The sequence below is a fragment of the Xiphophorus couchianus genome, chromosome 9 (assembly GCF_001444195.1).
Source record: "Xiphophorus couchianus chromosome 9, X_couchianus-1.0, whole genome shotgun sequence".
Lineage (NCBI taxonomy): Eukaryota > Metazoa > Chordata > Actinopteri > Cyprinodontiformes > Poeciliidae > Xiphophorus > Xiphophorus couchianus.
Window position 1 is genome coordinate 21984663 of NC_040236.1, and position 17426 is coordinate 22002088.

At 42.5% G+C, this 17426-nt stretch overlaps 1 protein-coding gene across 6 annotated transcripts in view; it reads left to right on the top strand.

The window, feature by feature from the left end:
- wwc3 (WWC family member 3) overlaps positions 1-16799 on the top strand; it is a 40364-nt gene extending 23565 nt beyond the window's left edge. For 3 of the 6 annotated variants that reach the window (XM_028027252.1, XM_028027254.1, XM_028027257.1), the window contains exons 6-23: positions 300-429; positions 941-1090; positions 1878-1951; positions 4501-4749; positions 4877-4966; positions 5867-6432; positions 7118-7238; positions 8032-8112; positions 8209-8295; positions 9356-9551; positions 9640-9792; positions 11535-11641; positions 12115-12262; positions 12359-12523; positions 12616-12708; positions 14166-14399; positions 14976-15103; positions 16170-16799. In XM_028027252.1, the coding sequence (XP_027883053.1) occupies positions 300-429; positions 941-1090; positions 1878-1951; positions 4501-4749; positions 4877-4966; positions 5867-6432; positions 7118-7238; positions 8032-8112; positions 8209-8295; positions 9356-9551; positions 9640-9792; positions 11535-11641; positions 12115-12262; positions 12359-12523; positions 12616-12708; positions 14166-14399; positions 14976-15103; positions 16170-16236 (2839 nt within the window). In that variant the 3' untranslated portion in view covers positions 16237-16799. Of the gene's footprint in view, positions 1-299; positions 430-940; positions 1091-1877; positions 1952-4500; positions 4750-4876; positions 4967-5866; positions 6433-7117; positions 7239-8031; positions 8113-8208; positions 8296-9355; positions 9552-9639; positions 9793-11534; positions 11642-12114; positions 12263-12358; positions 12524-12615; positions 12768-13149; positions 13756-14165; positions 14400-14975; positions 15104-16169 lie in introns of those variants that run through there. The other 3 variants (XM_028027253.1, XM_028027255.1, XM_028027258.1) reach the window with 2 other exon arrangements.
- The last annotated feature ends 627 nt before the right edge of the window (positions 16800-17426 follow it).

Here is a 17426-nt window from a genome sequence, read left to right on the forward strand (position 1 = left end):
GAAAAAAAAAACCGCTGGCCTCTGCAAAATGCTTGATGGCAGTTGTTGTTGCCAAGGGTGACACAGCTAGATGTGAGGTCAGGTTCAGTGGGGGGAGATTACTGTTTTGACACAGGGCCAGGTTGGTTTGGATAATCATTTGAAAATAACTTTTTGTATTTACTCATATTAAAATTACTCTGATCATTAAAGTGTCACAAAATGCCAAATCTAGCCTAATAGAGATACTTGAGGTGAATCAAAAGGAAGGTTAAGAGCTACTCGTTTGCTAAGCAAACATGTTTGATGTTTTCGTTCAGGATTGATAGGAAGATGTCCTGCAGTCAGACGAACTACAAGCTGGACGAGGCTCAGGCCATCTTCAACGAGCTGCGCAGCATCAAGAAGTCCATCAGCACAGGCGAGAAGGAGAGGCAGGACCTCATCCAGGTGACTGCCTCCTTCTCACTCCACCCACGGCTCGCTCAGCTGCAGTTTGCGTATTTGATGCTGACCTCTAGTGTCCGTTTCTGTCTACTGTTCTGTTCCACTCATCACAAAGTGACTAAGCTATCAGACATTTTTAGCTTTGATAAAGGAGCTGATTTTAATTGGAGATAAAAACAGAATCTTGTTTTATTAAATAAGTAAAATGTATATTAAAAAAAAGCAGCATAGGAAAAAGTAGTGTGATGTCAACATTTGGTTTATGCCAAACATGTTTTCTGTCCAGAGAACAATATTCCAGAAGCTCTGGTCTTTAGTTATCAGTCTGACCTTCATGTTTCTTTTAAAGATTTAAACTTTTCTACTTTTACACATCCAATGAAAGTCAAACAGCCTATCGATGCTGTTTAAGGGTTTCATTGATTTCTTTCGGTCTGCTTTCAGACTGAGGTTGTTTGAATATTTTTCTTTTGAATGTAAAGATTTATCTGAATATTTATTTTTTGTTTTTCAGAGCCTGGCTAAGCTGACTGTCCACTTCCAGACCAGCCTGTCTGTCAGCGACACAGCCGGCGAGGTGGCGGACAGCAGCGCCACCGCCGGCGACCAGTGCTATCCGCAGCAGTACTGCGACACCGGCTGCCAGACGGACATCATGGGAGAGGTCAGGGGTCATACAACTACCTTAATGTCTGATTTATACAGAGGTCGGCTGCGTGTATTAATCTCATAACGTCTCCAGCGAATAACTTCGTAGGTTTGGATTGTGTTATCTGAGCTGCAACTATTGATTATTTTACTAATCGATTATTCTACTGATTGAACGGTTTATCAGCTAAAATAAAATGGCCGAATTCTCCAGATTTTTCATTCAACCATTTAAGTTAATTTATACAGAATTGTAAACATGTTAAAAGATGCAAGTAAACAAGTAATTCAAATCATGTTTTAAGTAAGAAAAAGTTTAAAACTTTCTAATTGTCTAAAATGCAACAATGGAGCATTTCTTTATTGTACGCTCGATTGTTTATGGTTTGACTGACATTTTTTTTCTATTAATTGGATAGCAAAGGATACTTAATAGGAGATTTTGGTTTTACAGAATTTGAACCAGATGAAGCTAAAAACTACCAGAGTACTGGGTAGAACATATTCAGAGATTTTTTTTGTCTTAAACGCAAAATATATACTGTGTGTGTGTATATATATATATATATATATATATACAGTGTATATATATATGTGTAGAGTTTTGGCTTAATTACTGCTCCGAGTGTCTTTCAGCAAATGGCCTTTTTCGAGTCTGTATGCTCCAGTTAATGATTAATCAGTTACTAAATTAGTTGACAATTATTTCAATCGATTCATCACGATTAATCCTATTAATCGTTTCAGTGCTCATCTGAGTCATCAGGCCTTGCTAACGTTTTGTGTTTTCCTTTTTTCTGAAGTACGGTTCCCAAGCTCCTTCCCATTTGGTGGACAAAGTCAAACTCAACTGGCAGTACGAAGAAGCCAAGAAGAAGTAAGTCTGCCCAGCTGTTTGTTTTGTCAGTGGTAGCACCGAGACACAGAGGCATGCAGCACCGAATCACTAACCCCTGCATCAACGCGCCCCCGTCCCCCCACCACCACCTCCACATGCTGCCCCCTGGAAGGGTGGGAGGATGAGTTATGAATAGTATTTGGGTCCATCAGCCGCTGAGGGATGTCTGGTCAGCAGAAAGAGCTGGGTGGTCACATTCTTTGCTGGCCGTGCTGCTGCCGACTGTGTGCTGCCTTTGTGTGCTCAGCCAGAATAGGACTGCCCACTGCACAGCCTGGTCCTCCACAAGGTGGCCCAAAATACAAACTGTGCTTTTAAACGACGCCGTTGGACCGCGCTTGACACTGCGGCGTAAAAAAAAAAAAGGGCTCAGGTTTCGTCTAATTGGGGAAACAAAAAGGCCGTATCATTACACCGGCTCAGTCGTAATCGTTTTTATGAGACTCATGTTGCTGTGGGGATCCACAAACGGCAGCACCAAGCCATGACATCAGAGTCAGAGCAGCAAAGAAGGGAAACTTTCATGCTGAGTCACTTCTTCTGAAATCCAGCTCATATAAACGGATTATTTTATCAACTGACAGCGCGATTCCTGAGATTGTTTCAGGTCTGAGTGAATCTCCCAGTCAGTTTCCACCTGCAGGAGGTCGCAGCATGGAGACAGAGCGCTGTTGACTTCCTGTTGTTGCCATAAATACTTGTCCAGAGTAAACACATCTTGTGCTCTGCCAGCAGAATGAATATTGCTCTGTGTAGATAGTTACCGGTGGCTATTTGGAAACAACTTTTGTCATTAAATAGTTATTAGAAGTTGATCAGTTAAAAGATTTTTGTTGCTACCGTTAAAAGTATGGCGTGTTTTTACCATTTTCCATGTCTGGATTCACTTAGATAAAGGAAGAGTTGCTTTTACAAAAACCTGCTACCTAAAAGATTTTTTCCTACTGCTTTAAAAAGTCAACAAATTGAAAATTAGTGGTGGGCTCAACTAACTAAAAAGGTAATTTCCCTAACCTTATAGCGCTACACCAATATGGTATTTAGCCAAAGCTAATGCTAAAGCGCTAATTTCACTTCAAATTATATTTGGCCTTGAAAGACTACAACATCAATTTAATGTTGACAATATAACTTGAATGTTTTAAAATTCCCTTAGATATTGTATTTATATTTAGATCTTGTTCTGTCTGTTTCATATTAGTTTCTTGTTTGAAATGATTATTGGAGGAGAAAAAACAGAACTTGAGAGGAAACGGAACTGCTTCATTTCAAAATAAGAGCATGAATATAAATGTGTAACTACTTGAAGAATTAATAGTGAACACAGATGGTGAACATTATTTAGCTTAAATTTGACAAAGCAGCCAAGTAAACTAGCGCTTTGTAGTTTACCCTGAAACATTAATTTAGGGAGAGCTAACGTTTTCAAAGTTAGCAAAAGTGCTAAACCAACATTTTGCTCTGCTAGTGGAGAATCAGCAGAAGTGTGCCCACTGTTGAAAAATATTTTGCTAATAACTGGGCTAATATTATGCTTAGTGCTTTTCCCAACTTTCAGGTTCTGCTAAATACCGGCGTAGCGCTTTGGCATTATCGAAAGCAATGTTTATGATTACTGCCTAAAGGTTAGCGCAAATAACTTTTTAGTTATGACTATAAAGAAGGAAGCTTTATTGGCATAACCCCACTAAATAACCAACTAATGTTAGCTTGTTCTCTTTGTGATGTATTGTAAGGAGCAGAGCAGGGAAAAAATATACAGAAATACTTCTTAATAAACACTCAAAGCTGCTTGATTATAATATTAAAACAGTCGTTCAGGCACAATATTAATCAGTCATACAAAACTGGACAGAACATGCAGGGATTTAAATTCATAGTTTATACACAGAAAAGATGAGAAACAGTTTTTTTTGCTGTTTTTTTTATACATTATATTTTGTGGTATGAAAAACTTAAAATATAATATACTAAATTTAGTTTCTGTAAGTCTACCTGCTTTTGATTTTTTCTGCACCAACACAGATTGTAGAGGTTTTTGAAACAACAGACTAGGATTTGTATTGAGCTTCCACATTAAACTGCAGGTCTGAAGCTTTACACATTTTGCCAGCTTTCTTTTTTTCTTTTGTGCAAAATAGCTTGAGCTCTTTCAAGTTAGACGGGAAAACGTCTGTGAATATCAAAGCGTTACACTGGCCTGTCAATTTTAGTGGTTGTCCATGTCTTGGATAAGATAACGTACACTGAAGTTGTGGTAACACGACCGTCTTCATCACAGCTGATTTAAGGAATAACTGCACAAAACTGAAACTTGTTAGCTTGTTGATAGCATGACTAATATTTACATAAATGTTTGGTTTTTTTCTGGTCTCCTGCTGGACCTCAGCCTGTGAACTTTGTAACTGTCATTTTTCCTTCCAACATGACTGAAAAAAGTAAATGTACTTGCCCGCTCCTAACCATAAGAATCCCAAGTATGAGGAGCAAATGAGAGAACTGAGCTGACTGCCTTGCTGTCCTGTCAGGGTGCAGAGCATCCAGCACCAACTCGCGCAGCTCGACAGCGAGAGCTGGTCGGGCCGCGCCGAGGCAGACCGCGACAGGGACTTCCTGCAGCTCCTGCGCGAGAAGGAGGCCCTCCTGCAGGAGCTCATCCTGGTCAGCAAGAAGCCACACGCAGCGGAGAAGCAGCAGCAGCTGGAGGAGGAGCGCTCCAGGCTGGAGGAGGAGGTGCAGAAAGCCCACAGCTCCCAGAGCCAGGGAGCCAATCAGAGGTGAGATGTCAGGAAAAAGGAACACAAATCCCTCGAGGCCGTTTCTGCTCGCGCGTTTGATGCACCGCAACCGAGTCGGCTGGCGTTCTCATTTCACTTGTTGCGCTTTGGTTTCTCCTGCCAACAGGTTGCTGCAGCAGGAGAAGAGGAACGACCTGCTCAGGCAGCTGCAGGAGGCCACGCGCATCACCACCTACCTTCATTCCCAGCTGAAGAGGTGAGCCGCACGCTGCTTCTTTCCTGCTAAAGCAGTCAGCCTCAAATGAGTTACGCAGCCGTTTAACCACCTAAACAACTTCGTTTCATGGCCGCTGTTTCTGTTTGTGTTCAAAGTCATGATTTCATCAAGAGTCCTCCCAAAAACAAGCTTCCACTCAAAAATACCTCTGATCAGGTCACTTTACAGGAGGTCCTTCTTAAAGGGGCAGTATAATGTAAATTCAACTTTTTTTTAAGCTTTAGATCAGGTTATAATGTTCTCTCCAAAAACACACCTGGAGTGTTGCCTTGATTCATATTGCATGTTTTAGAAATCCTTTAATCTCCATGGCAACCATTGGGAAAACACCTGAGTGGACCTAGCCCCGCCTTCGAGGGCAAAGCTCCTCCTCAGAGGTTTCCAGCATCCCTACACCTCTTCTTTGGGATTCCCCCACTCAGCTCCTTCAGACTAGCCAGCAGCAATTAGCAAACACTCTGGAACTGAGCGTCTGCTGAGCTCATTATAGGAGGTACTGCTCAGTGAAACGCTGGTAAAAACATTGTTTAAAGGGTTAATAGAGGAGCCATGTTGTGATGACTTCATGAAGGCGGCGTTTCAGAAAAAGCAGGAGTTCCTTAAAGAGACAGAGACCCAATTTCAATTATGAAGTCAAATATATTTTAAACCATATTTGATATGTACAGCATTTTTATAACTAGTGTAGCATAGCTTGTGCTAATAAATAGCGCTATGTGACTGGACTCACGTAATGCTGCCCCTTTTAGAGAGCTTTTCTAACTCTTGTTGTATCCATACTTAATTACAAAGCTGTGTTTTTACAGTCGTTGTACTGAGGATAGAGAATAAAAATGCCTCTGGACAGTGTCTTCAGAGCTGTCTCTGGTCTGTCCCCAGCCTGTCTGCCAGTTCTCTGACGGTCTCCTCCAGCAGCAGCCGCGGCTCTCTGGCCTCCAGCCGTGGCTCCTTGGCCTCCAGCCGCGGCTCCCTCAGCTCCATCAGCTTCAGCGACATCTACGGCGTGCCACAGTACGATCGCCACGAAGGGGCGGCGGAGGCTCTCGACCCACACCTCCGATACCTGCTGCCCCCGGAGAGCGCGTCCAGGGACTGCTCGGTCTTCAACCCTGAACACATGACGCAGAGCAAGAGCAAGCGCTCGCACGACACCCCGCAGTCCCTGGCCTCCCTCTCCTCCCGCTCCTCGCTCTCGTCCCTGTCTCCGCCCAGCTCGCCCATGGACACGCCGTACCACTTGGCGCCGCAGGACTGCCCCCTCGCCCAGATGACGGAGGAGTACATGGAGCAGGCGGGGCGCGGCCTGCTGGAGGGGCTGCGGGCGCAAACCGTGTCGCACGGCGTCCTGATGGGCGGCGAGGACACGGTGAGCCCCGCCGCGCTGCACCAGCTGGACAGCAAGAGCCAGAGAGAAGGCGGGGCTCAGACGGCCTTCACCTCCACAGGTAGGCGGAGCGCAGCCCTCTCCTATAAACTATAGAAACTCATCTGTGGAATATTCTAGAGCTTAGTCTTCGATTTTTCTATCTATTTTTTCTGATGATTAATCGGATAAAAAATTTTAACACTTTCTAGATTTTTTAATTTATTTAACCTTTTAAGCCTTTTTTGTACACTATTGGAAATACATTAAAAGATACACATAATTAAAAATTAATTATTTAAGAAAATAAACATTTCACTTCCATTAGTGAACGATTGATCATTGTGAGAAGCTCAGCTTTTCCTGCTTGACTTGGAGTCTATACAGCATAGTGCTAACCTGCTGACTGTTCTTCTATTAACCAATTAAAAATTGGATTGCAAAAGGTGCTAAATAATTTTTCGTTTTTACAGAAGTGAAGCTAAAACTATGATGCCACTAGAGGAGTTCTGGGTTGAACATATTTACAACCTTTTTTCCTTCTTTTTATCTTAAATACTAAATGTGTGTTCTGCATGTTTTGTACAGTTCTGGCTTTGTTGCTGCGCTCTTTGTGTTTTTGTTTCAACAGATTGCCCCTTTTTTCAGTCTGTATACTCCAGTCAACAATTAATTGATTACTAAATTACCTGAGTTACAGTTACGTCTGTAATCGATTAATCTCTTCAGCTGTAGCATATCCGGATTTTCTACTCCTCTGTTGCTAGGGGTGACGCTGCGGGGCAACAGCGCCAACCGGAGCGGCAGGAGAGCCAGGCGAGTCTCGGCGGGGGTTTCCGAGGACGCTCTGGCCACGGACAGCGGCGTGTTCGAGGCGTGGGGTAAAAGGTGAGAGAGCGCCCTCGCTCGTAACACAAAAATGGAACATGAACAGGAACAATATGTTGTTGCTGATGATGTTGCCTTTAAATTCAAAGCAACAGCTAATCCCCACAGGAATCACTTTAGTTAAAAAAATGATTCAACTACTGCATGTCCTGAAGTGATTTCTGCAACTTGTTTCATGCATGGAAAGAAAACAGATTTTCCGCGCACCCTTAAAAAGTCTTTAATTCATGGATCTAAAATTAATTCCTAAAAATATCTTTGATTCATAAAAGATGTAAGTTGGCCTTGAATCACAGGTCTTAAATGTTGTTGTGGCAGAACTACTTAATCCTGTACATGTCGTGTTTTTTTTGTTGTTTTTTTTTCTCTCAGAACTTTTCTATCAGGCAGAAGAGGATGCTAATCTACCCTTGCTAGCCTGCTAGCTAGAGTTTTTGCATCTGCAGCAAAGATCAGTTTTAGCTCCAGTTGGCTGGAGTTTGTTTGTTTTCACCGTTGACTGACTTCTGTTGGCAGACCTGCTACTTTTTGTGCTAAAGCAAACCTTTGAGCTCCACATTATGGCGGTGAAAGCTGTAGAGAGCCGCACACGCAGTGTGTGAAACACAAAACCAAACAGAGCGCGGAAATGTTCGTGTTTTTGCTGTGTTTGATCGTAACACAGCAGAATCTACCACTACATCGACAGACTTTTATGTCTTAAATTTCATTTAAGGAGGCATTAAAAGGGTCTTGAAAATACTTAAATGTGTCTTGCTGAAACCTGCAGATGCCTTGTCTTTTGGTTCCACAGGCCAGAGGAGTATGACGAGGTTTCATACGCCAAAGAGGCGTCCGCTGCAAGCGAGCCCACCCAGATCCAGCTAGGACTGCTGTAAGTCTGTTCTGATCGAAGAGCGTTTTGTAGATGGCAGTGGGGCTGGGATCAGTTTCCCGGATGACCTCATGTTTTCTGTTTGTGTTTTTACAGGTGGGAATCCGCCTCTCAGTCTCTGCGGCTGCATGTGCTGCAGCTGAAGAGTCTGAACTGTTCGAATGTGAGAGAAAGCTATAAAGTGTGAGTATTTTTAGCTGTTGCAATTAAAGTAACACTTTTCCTTTGTAAATGCAGAATAGAAGAAAGCTAAAGTCTGACTATAGAACTGGTTTTCTTATTGAGATGATAAAGCATGACTATAAGACATTAGGTGGTTTTTCTGCTCTGATAAGCTGCCAATTGGTGCACATGTAATTATCAAGCATATATTTTTGGATTTTCATTGTTTCTTCTCACAATTGGTAGCTTCAAACTGCAACGCATACAAAAATATTCACACTCTTTCAACCATTTCACATGTTTATGGTGCAACCACCAACTTTGTGTGTTTGACAGACCGACACACACACACACTAGTACATAATTACTTTTGCAGTTTCCTTTACTAGCATAAGAAGTGTTGTGCATATTTCTGTTCACTCCCTTTTAGAGTTCAGTTCAAAGAATTTCCATCTGAAGACATTTCATTTTTCATTAACAGTTTTCTGTTGTCAGATTCTCCCACCCTGGCTGTGGATCTCCACTAATTAGTGTCCGTTCATTCTTAAAAAGTTTTTAAATTTGTACGTCTAAAATAAGACCTTGAATAATAATTTAAAGGTAATTTATCCTTAATTACGTTAATCACGAGTCTTAATTTTTTTTTTTTTGTGGAGTTTTTCCCCATGGGGACTTTTCTGTCGCACACAAGATAAAACATTTAATTTTATAAATATGCTACAGGGAAATTTAGAAAGTAAAAGGATTCATGTTGCTTAAATATAATCTTTGATACTACATGTATAAAAGCAAAAAGGACATTTTGAGCCACACTCCGTACCAGTAGGTTGGCGGTAAATCATACCAAATGTTTCTTGCCAACAAAACTCAAGAAAAGAAGATCTTCAGATTTTCTTCAGACACGCCATAAAGATGAGAAGAAAAAAAAAATCCAATCCGTCAACCTTACTCTAAAATTAAACCTCAAACTACTGTGTGAATGTTTTCTTCTTCACATGTTCAGCATGAACCCTGTTTAGATCTGTGTGATCCAGATGCGCGAAGCATCACCTCTTCTTCCTCTGGCTGTGTTTGCCTGAAGGTATGTGAAGGTCCACTTGATTCCCCTGGACGCCAGCAGGGCCTGTGCGTTCTACTGTTGCACCGCGTTGGAGCCGCAGAGCCAGATGACTTTCAACGAAGGCTTCCGCATCCCCGTCCCCACCAACGCCCTGGCGGTGTGCGCCCTGCAGCTGTCGGTCTGCTCGCTGGGCCCTCAGGCTCAGGAGGAGCTCCTGGTGGGTCCGACGGGAAGCCGTCGCCGCTGAAGCCGCGCGCCTCCTCAGACGCCCCTCCTGACCCGTGTCCCTCCGTCGTTCCCCGCAGGGCACGGCCAAGCTGAGCCTGGCGGACTGCGAGGGAAGCGCCGACATGGTTTACCACTGGCTGCGAGTCCAGATGCTGACCGACTCGCAGAAGGCCCTCTACAGCCGCCGGACCCACGACAGCCAGGAGGACGAGGCGCGGCCCAGAGCCACGGTAAACGGTCACAGCCACGCGGATGAACAGCGACTCGCGAAACTGTTCACACCCTTTGACCTTTTCTGCATCAAGGCCACATATTTCAGCTCATCGGGTCAAAGCAAAGCTGTGCGTATTTGAGAGGCGGCGCAAAAGTTACGCAGGATTTTCAAGACTTAGAATCTAGAAAGATGGTCTAGGTAGGGTTAGTTTCATTTTAGTATGTATGGAAGAAAAGAAAGTAAGTTATTGTTTAAAGAATTTAACAGGAAGTCCTGTTAGAGTTTGTTACAACCTCTGAATTTGTTCTGATTTGTATTCGGCATTTATTGTTTCTATGGTGAAGAACGTGTTACTGTGGTGAGAATTTTGATTTATCACCTCATAAATTTCAATTAATAACAGTTTAATTAGTTTTAAATGATTAAATGCAGTCACTGCGTACAGTTTAGTGATATAAATCACACATTTATGTAAGCTGCATCCTGAAAAAACAGTTTGTTTTTCAAGAACAATATTTGTATTTGCGGAGCTACATATAATTACTGTTTTAACAGTCATAAGGTTAAACAAAAAACACCCAATAAATAGTTTATCATTTTTATCGTTATCACAAAAAATATTGTGGTAAAATCTTAAGTCCAAGTCACTCAAAATTAGTTCTGATCATATGAAGCCTAACATTAACATTTGGTCTACATGGAGGTTTAAATTTAACACTGTTCCCACTGTGGGAAATGAATGGAGCTAAATACGGGGCTGTAAAACACCTGAGTGATAATTACTAAATGTACTGAATACACACACCTCGCTTCTCTAATTTTAAGGGCTTTTTAAACCTAAAAAAAGGGGGTTTAAATGTGTTTGAGATATATATATATACTGTATATATTACAGTTTTAAATTGTTAAAACTGTCTGACCTTTTCATCCACCTCATGATTACACACTATTTTATCAATCGCTTCCAGTCCCCAAAGAAATGCACTGAAGTTCTTGGTTGTAATGTGAAAACTATTGAGTGACTTCAGTACTTTTATACTGATGGCAACAAACTCTGCTGTGTAATACGACTCGCCACCTGCAGGGGGAGCCGTGAGCGTGAGTTCAGTCCATCACAGTCTGTCCTGTTTGTGCAAAAGACTGGCTTTTTAATTTTTTTTTTTTTTTATTATGATGACAAAGTCCTAATATTACAAGAATACAGCGGTACTGATGCATGAATAAAGTTGTGATGACACATCAGTGATTTTCCCAGAATCCCAGAATGTTAGGAGAATGAAGTAAAAGTTTTACGAGAACCCCAACCCGAAAAATGACGCGGAAAGCCGAGCATCCTGTGAGGTTATACTGTGGTGTCAGTTTTACAGTTAAAGTAATACTTCATCTTCTAACACGTGTGTCAAACTAGAGGCCCGGGGGCCAAATCCAGCCCATCGTAACTCTTTATGTGGCCCTCCAGATTAATACAACCTTCAAGGGAACAGCTGTGTGCTTAAATACTGTTTTATCAGTCAAATCAAAGCAGTTTTAATTTGTATGCTGCCAGGTTACATCAATGTGAAAATATGTTCGATATTATTTCGTTTTAAAAAGCACATCAAATGAACACACAGCTGTTATTATCTTAACGGGTTTTATCTGTGCATTCTGACCCAAACCAGTCCATCAAATGACCAAGTCAAAGCTTCAAAAAGAATCACTGACACGAGGAGGAAGAAGAGTTTTAGTGTGATGATGGTGTTTGCTCTCATGTCACAGGACGCTGTTGGCAACTTGCCGTCGCGCTCCTCCACCTCCACCCATCCGGAGGAGCTGGAGCTGCAGCGGTCGGAGAAGGACGTGCGTGGAAAGGCGACGCCTGACAGGTGACTGTGTTGACGGCTCTGTCTGAGCATAAATTCCTTCTGCTTCCAGTGTGAGGGGCTTTTTTTTTTTTTTTTTTTTGTACTTTCTACCTAAAACTGGATGACAAACATCTTCAGATAGCTCATAATTAATTAATTAAAATGTCTTCCGATTCCAGTTTATTAGAATTTGAAGTTTATTGATCTTTGAGAATCTTTTGTTGCATTATTATGCCATTACCACTATCTTACATAAACCAGCATTATCGTTTATCGTAATAACTTCTGGGACAATTTATGGTCCAGTAAATTTGATCATCATGACAGGCCTACATTTTGAATTTTAATCGCATCTTTAAATTTGAACTGCTTGAAGTCTCCTTGAGAAAATGGATTTGTCCGTCAGAAAGAAATGTCCTGGGACATCAGGTTAAAGCCGCGTCTTTGTAATTTGTGTTTTCATGACAAGTTGTGTGTGTGTGTTTGTTTTCCAGGGGTCAGCAGGCAGAGTCTGTGGACAGCGGCTGCAGCACCAGCGCAGCGGTTCCAACTTTTTACTCGGAGGGTTTGTGCACCGAGGGCGTCTACCTCTCCACCGGGGGGCGCAGCGATCAGACTCCCAGCAGACACTTTACAGCAAAGGTAAAAACTGCAGCTGTGTTTTGGAGGTTTTTTTTTTTTTAAAAGCTTTTTTTCCTCCATGAAAATGAGAATTCAGCAGCTCCGACATGTTTCCAGGTCGAGAAGGCCACCATGACGGAGTCGCCGTTCCCGGAGCCGGTTTGGGTCCGACCCAAAGAGAGGGGGGGTCGCTGGGGTCACGGGTCCCCTTTCATGCGGGGCGGCACCCTCGTTCGCTCCCAGACCTTCTCGCCTGGCGCACAGAGTCACTATGTCTGCAGGGTGAGTTCAGATCAACAGCTGTGTGTGAATCATTTTCTGGTTCTGAACACTGATTTAACTTTCTAATTTTTTTATTTATCTGTTTTTCTCAGTTATATCGCAGTGACAGCGACAGCTCCACTTTACCAAAGAAGTTGCCTTTTGTCAGAAACACCATGGAGAGAAGAACACTCCGATACAAGCAGGTGCTGTCGCCTTACAAACAAACTTTAGTGTCAGTCAGGTGAATTTTAAGTGGATGGAGTTTTTTGGGCTGCACAGTGGCGCAGTTGGTAGCACTGTTGCCTTGCAGCAAGAAGGTCCTGGGTTCGATTCCCGGCCGGGGTCTTTCTGCATGGAGTTTGCATGTTCTCCCTGTGCATGCGTGGGTTCTCTCCGGGTACTCCGGCTTCCTCCCACAGTCCAAAAACATGACTGTCAGGTCAATTGGTCTCTCTAAATTCTCCCTAGGTGTGAGTGTGTGTGTGTGAATGGTTGTTTGTCCTGTATGTCTCTGTGTTGCCCTGCGACAGACTGGCGACCTGTCCAGGGTGTACCCCGCCTCTCGCCCGGAACGTAGCTGGAGATAGGCACCAGCAACCCTCCCGACCCCATTAGGGACAAGGGTGAACAGAAAATGGATGGAGTTTTTTATTTATTTATTTTTCTTGTATATAAAAAAAATGTTTTAAATCCTTGGTGGCAGGACCATGCTTCAGCAGGAATACATTTGAGTTGATGGAAGGAAAGGTGGAGCTAAATGCAGGATAATCCTAAATAAAAAAACAAAACAAAAACATATTAGCAGTTCTGAGACTCTGAAGTGATGCAGAGGTTTGTTTACTTTCTGGCACGTTGTCTTTTTGTCCCCGGAGCCAAAATCACAGTTGATGTTACTCACCAACTATAAATGTTCATACAAATTTTATATTGCCAACACCTAATTAATTTACTTGTAAAATGTTTTATTTTGAATTCACCAATAAACTGTACATTTTACTAGACCACTGAATGTTTAAAGTAGCCAGATTTGGGTAGAAAAGTTATCTGTAGACGATAAAGATCCTGCTCTAATTAGCCTAATGTAATGAACACATGCATAAAGTTGAGCTGCAACTAACGATTATCTTATCAATTAATCACTCGATTATTTTGATTAACTGATTATTTGGATTAAAATATTTGGTACTTTCTGCCAAATGTCGCCATGCAAGTGTCCTTCATACAATATTAGAATGACATTACAAGATGCATAACAACCCAATATCTTGAAAAGAAAAAAAATCTAAAATAACTCTTGAGGTGTATTTAGTAGAGCATGTTTATAAAGCTTTTTTCCCCCATCTTGAATGCAAAACGTATATTTTTGTACACTTTTGACTTACTGCTCTGTGTGTCTTGTTCTTTCAACAATCTGTTTTTTTACTCTGCATCCTACTGTTAAGGATTAATCAATTACTCAATTAGTTGACAATTGTTTCAATAGTCGATTAAACATGATCAATTAACAGTTTTAGCCATAGAGTGAAGCTTGTTGGATGCTTCGTATCTAATTTACTATGAAAAGAAAATCGTAAGCAGGTTTTTATTGGTGAAATCCCAATGAATCCTTCCAGCATCTTTGCTCGCTGTGTTGTTCAAGGCGTGTGTTTGTGTGTGCCAGCAGCCGTCGTACCGCTCCTCATTGGCCGAGCAGCCGACGCGGACCTCGCTGGACCTGGAGCTGGACCTCCAGGCCTGCAGGACGCGTCTGCGGCAGCTGATGGAGGAGCTGAGCGCCCTGAGGGAACTCAAGCTGCGGCTGGAGGAGCCGCAGGCCAGCGACGCCGACGAGCTGCCCACCTGGGCCCTGAGGGACGAGCGCTTCCGCTGCCTGCTCAGAGAGGCCCAGAGACAGGTAAAACCGGACATGGCGACGTTTACACGAGACCGCTGCCTGAAAACTGACTGCTATTTTCGGTCATTGAAAAGGGGAAAAGTTCCAGGTTTAGACTGAGTCGTCTTGAGTCAGCTGTAGTTGCAATTCCATGGCCACAAGACGGCGCTGTGGTTTTAGCGTGTTGTCTAACGCTCATTCGCTGTTGGCTTTAGCTTCCACCTCGCTAGCTTACATCTCAATATAAACAGAAATCCATCTCCCATGAACAAAGTGTCCATGTAACATTTATTCCTTATCAGGAAGTGTGCTACGCTGAATAGGTTTTGTCACGCAACGCGTTCCGCCATTGTGTGTAACAGGCCGTGCATTCTTGCGTAAACGGAGCAGCAGTGCGTTCTGCGCATGTGCGCTTTCATATCTGCCGAGTACTTCACACCAGCGCCGTTGAAGAGATTTTATTTTGAGAAAGAGAGAGTGATATGATGCTTATACGGACTGCTTCTCACCTCCGCGGGGTCTGTTACAGAAAAGTTTCATTCGGGGGGCTTTGCTTGCCCCGCAGCAGCAAGTTGACTGTGGTGTCGCCCCCTGCAGGCCAACCAGAGCAAGCAGGAGCAGCGTCAGGAGGAGGCAGCGGAGAGGAGGCTGAGGAAGGCTTCCAAAGAGGTTCTGCAGATGAGAGGGCAGAACCAGAAGGAACCCCTGCCGGTGCAGACATTCAGGTTGGAAAACAAATTCACATCTTTTCACTTTACAGAAATTTAGATGCATTCTTTTTTTTTTCATAAAACATTTAGCAGAAATAGCTTTGTTTGCCTTGTTTCCATCTGCGCCTGCTTGCAAGCAGCTACAATTTCCGGCGTTAAAGCAGCAGCAGTGTTTTCGTCAGCACACCAACCCTGCCATAAATTATTGGGGGTATGACAACCATTTTCAGGCGTGCCACTGCAAGAAAACAGAGACCTACCTGCAGAAGTATTGCTTGGCTTCAGCTGCTGCTCTTTAAAAACAAAAATCCAGCACTTAATGCAAGCAAATTAGCTTCACCTGTACACCACATGCCAAATTAGTAGCCAAATGAGCATTTTAGCCAAATCATAAGTATTTTTCAGCTCTAAACTGTTGCAAACTTGAAAGCTAATATGTTTTAATCAGATGTGTGTTTATGTAGGGATGATGGCCTGAAGAGATGGGCACTTTATATGAAGGTGACCATCGTTATTAGGCAACTTCTATTCCAAAAGACAGATTAGACTGACTGAAAAAATGGTGAAGTTTGCCAAAGAAATGCAATAATCTTAAAAAAACATGATGCTGGGTGTGATCACGGATCAAGTCAACACGTTCTTGTACAAAGTCAACAAGCCTCACGCTCAGAAAACGGGACACTCATTAGCTGCCAACACAGAACCAACACGTTTCTCAAAGGCTTTATGGGAAGATGAGACGTCACGTGTCCAAAAAGGCCAAAATAGTTGGAATAGTTGCCTGAGCTTTTAATCTCTGCAGCTCCTCCAGAGTTGCCACGATCCTCTCGGCCGTTTCTCTGATTGCTGCCCTCTCTCAAATCTACCATATCTGATAAATTGTCACAGCAGCGTCAATGTTTGTAACATGGCTGCAGAAAATGGGCTCAGTAAAATGCGTTCGCTAGATGCTACAATCTCACATAAATGTTTTTGGGTAAAGGTGGAAAAGAAGGATATAGAAGTAAAGGGGGTTAAGTAAAATACATGCCACACTTTTCAGCAACAGGTTTTGCATTAATCTGTTTGTTTTTTTCTGCAGAGAGAAGATGGCTTTTTTCACCAGACCAAGGTTCAACATACCTCCTTTGCCAGCTGACGATGTATGAGGGCTCACCTCTGTTTTTTGTGACTAAACATGAAGTATTTGTCCTTTTTTTTTGTTTTGTTTTTTTTCCCCCCTGGGCTCATGAAGTACAGAACTGTTTCTGTTGACGATACCAGACATGTGACCTGCAGATGAAGACCTGAATGTTTTTTACATTGTCAGAAGCCTTTGTGTGCCTTTTTCTTTTTTACAAACACCACACAGTTCTTGACGACACGGTTGTATAATTCCTTTTTTTTTTTTCTTCACGGGGGAGACGACGATTTTCAGACCTTGTTTCTGTCTGACCCTACTTCGGTTTGTACTTACAAAAGGCTGGAAGACGGGAACAAAAGTCTGTTTGGACAAATTCACTGTACTGTAACTTATTTTATAGTACTTTTTTTTTTCTTTTTTTTTTCCTTGAAGGAAATAAAATGCTTCCTGCTTATTAAATGTATTTTGTAGTATTTGAACAAATAGCACTTCATTGTTTTTACAACCATTAAAATTAAACTATTGCCTGATATTTGTTTCTGTTAAATCTTGAGAGATATTTACATAATAAAATGACTGTGTAACCAACTTTAGTTACAGATGTCATTATTTTGTCCTTAAAATTAATATTTCATGTGCCTTTCAATATATACATATACTAGACTGTATTCAAATTTTCTTTTTAAATTGCATGAACATTTTCAGTGAAGATAAAAGCCCATTAATCTGCATGTCAACACCTGCTGTGGTGTATTCCAGGTGCAGGAGTTTTTATTTGTTCGCCGTAAACCTGCGCTGGGATGAACAACACCTATTCTGCCGACGCAGACGTTATTTTTTTATTTTTTGGCTTCAAATGTGTCACACGGCGTTACATGCAGATTCGTCTCAAACCGCACACGGGTTTTGATGACCCCGTTTTGAGTGCATTTCTGCCGATTCTTGAGAAGTCGTACCGCACAGCTGCGTCAGCTGCTTATCTCCTCATGACTTCCTGTCGAGGCGTTTTTCTACGTGAGCCGACGAGAGAGGAGCGCCGCCGGCCCCGGGGAGGAGGAGCGGCGAGACTGGATTTCTGCTGCATTCCTTCTGCCGTTTATAACAAACGCGATGTTCCCACAGCTCGTCACTTGAAGGAGAAAAAACTAAACAAAACCAGACACTCCTCCAGGTGAAAAAAAAAATGTAATAAAAATCCAGGCCTCTGCTTGTCTG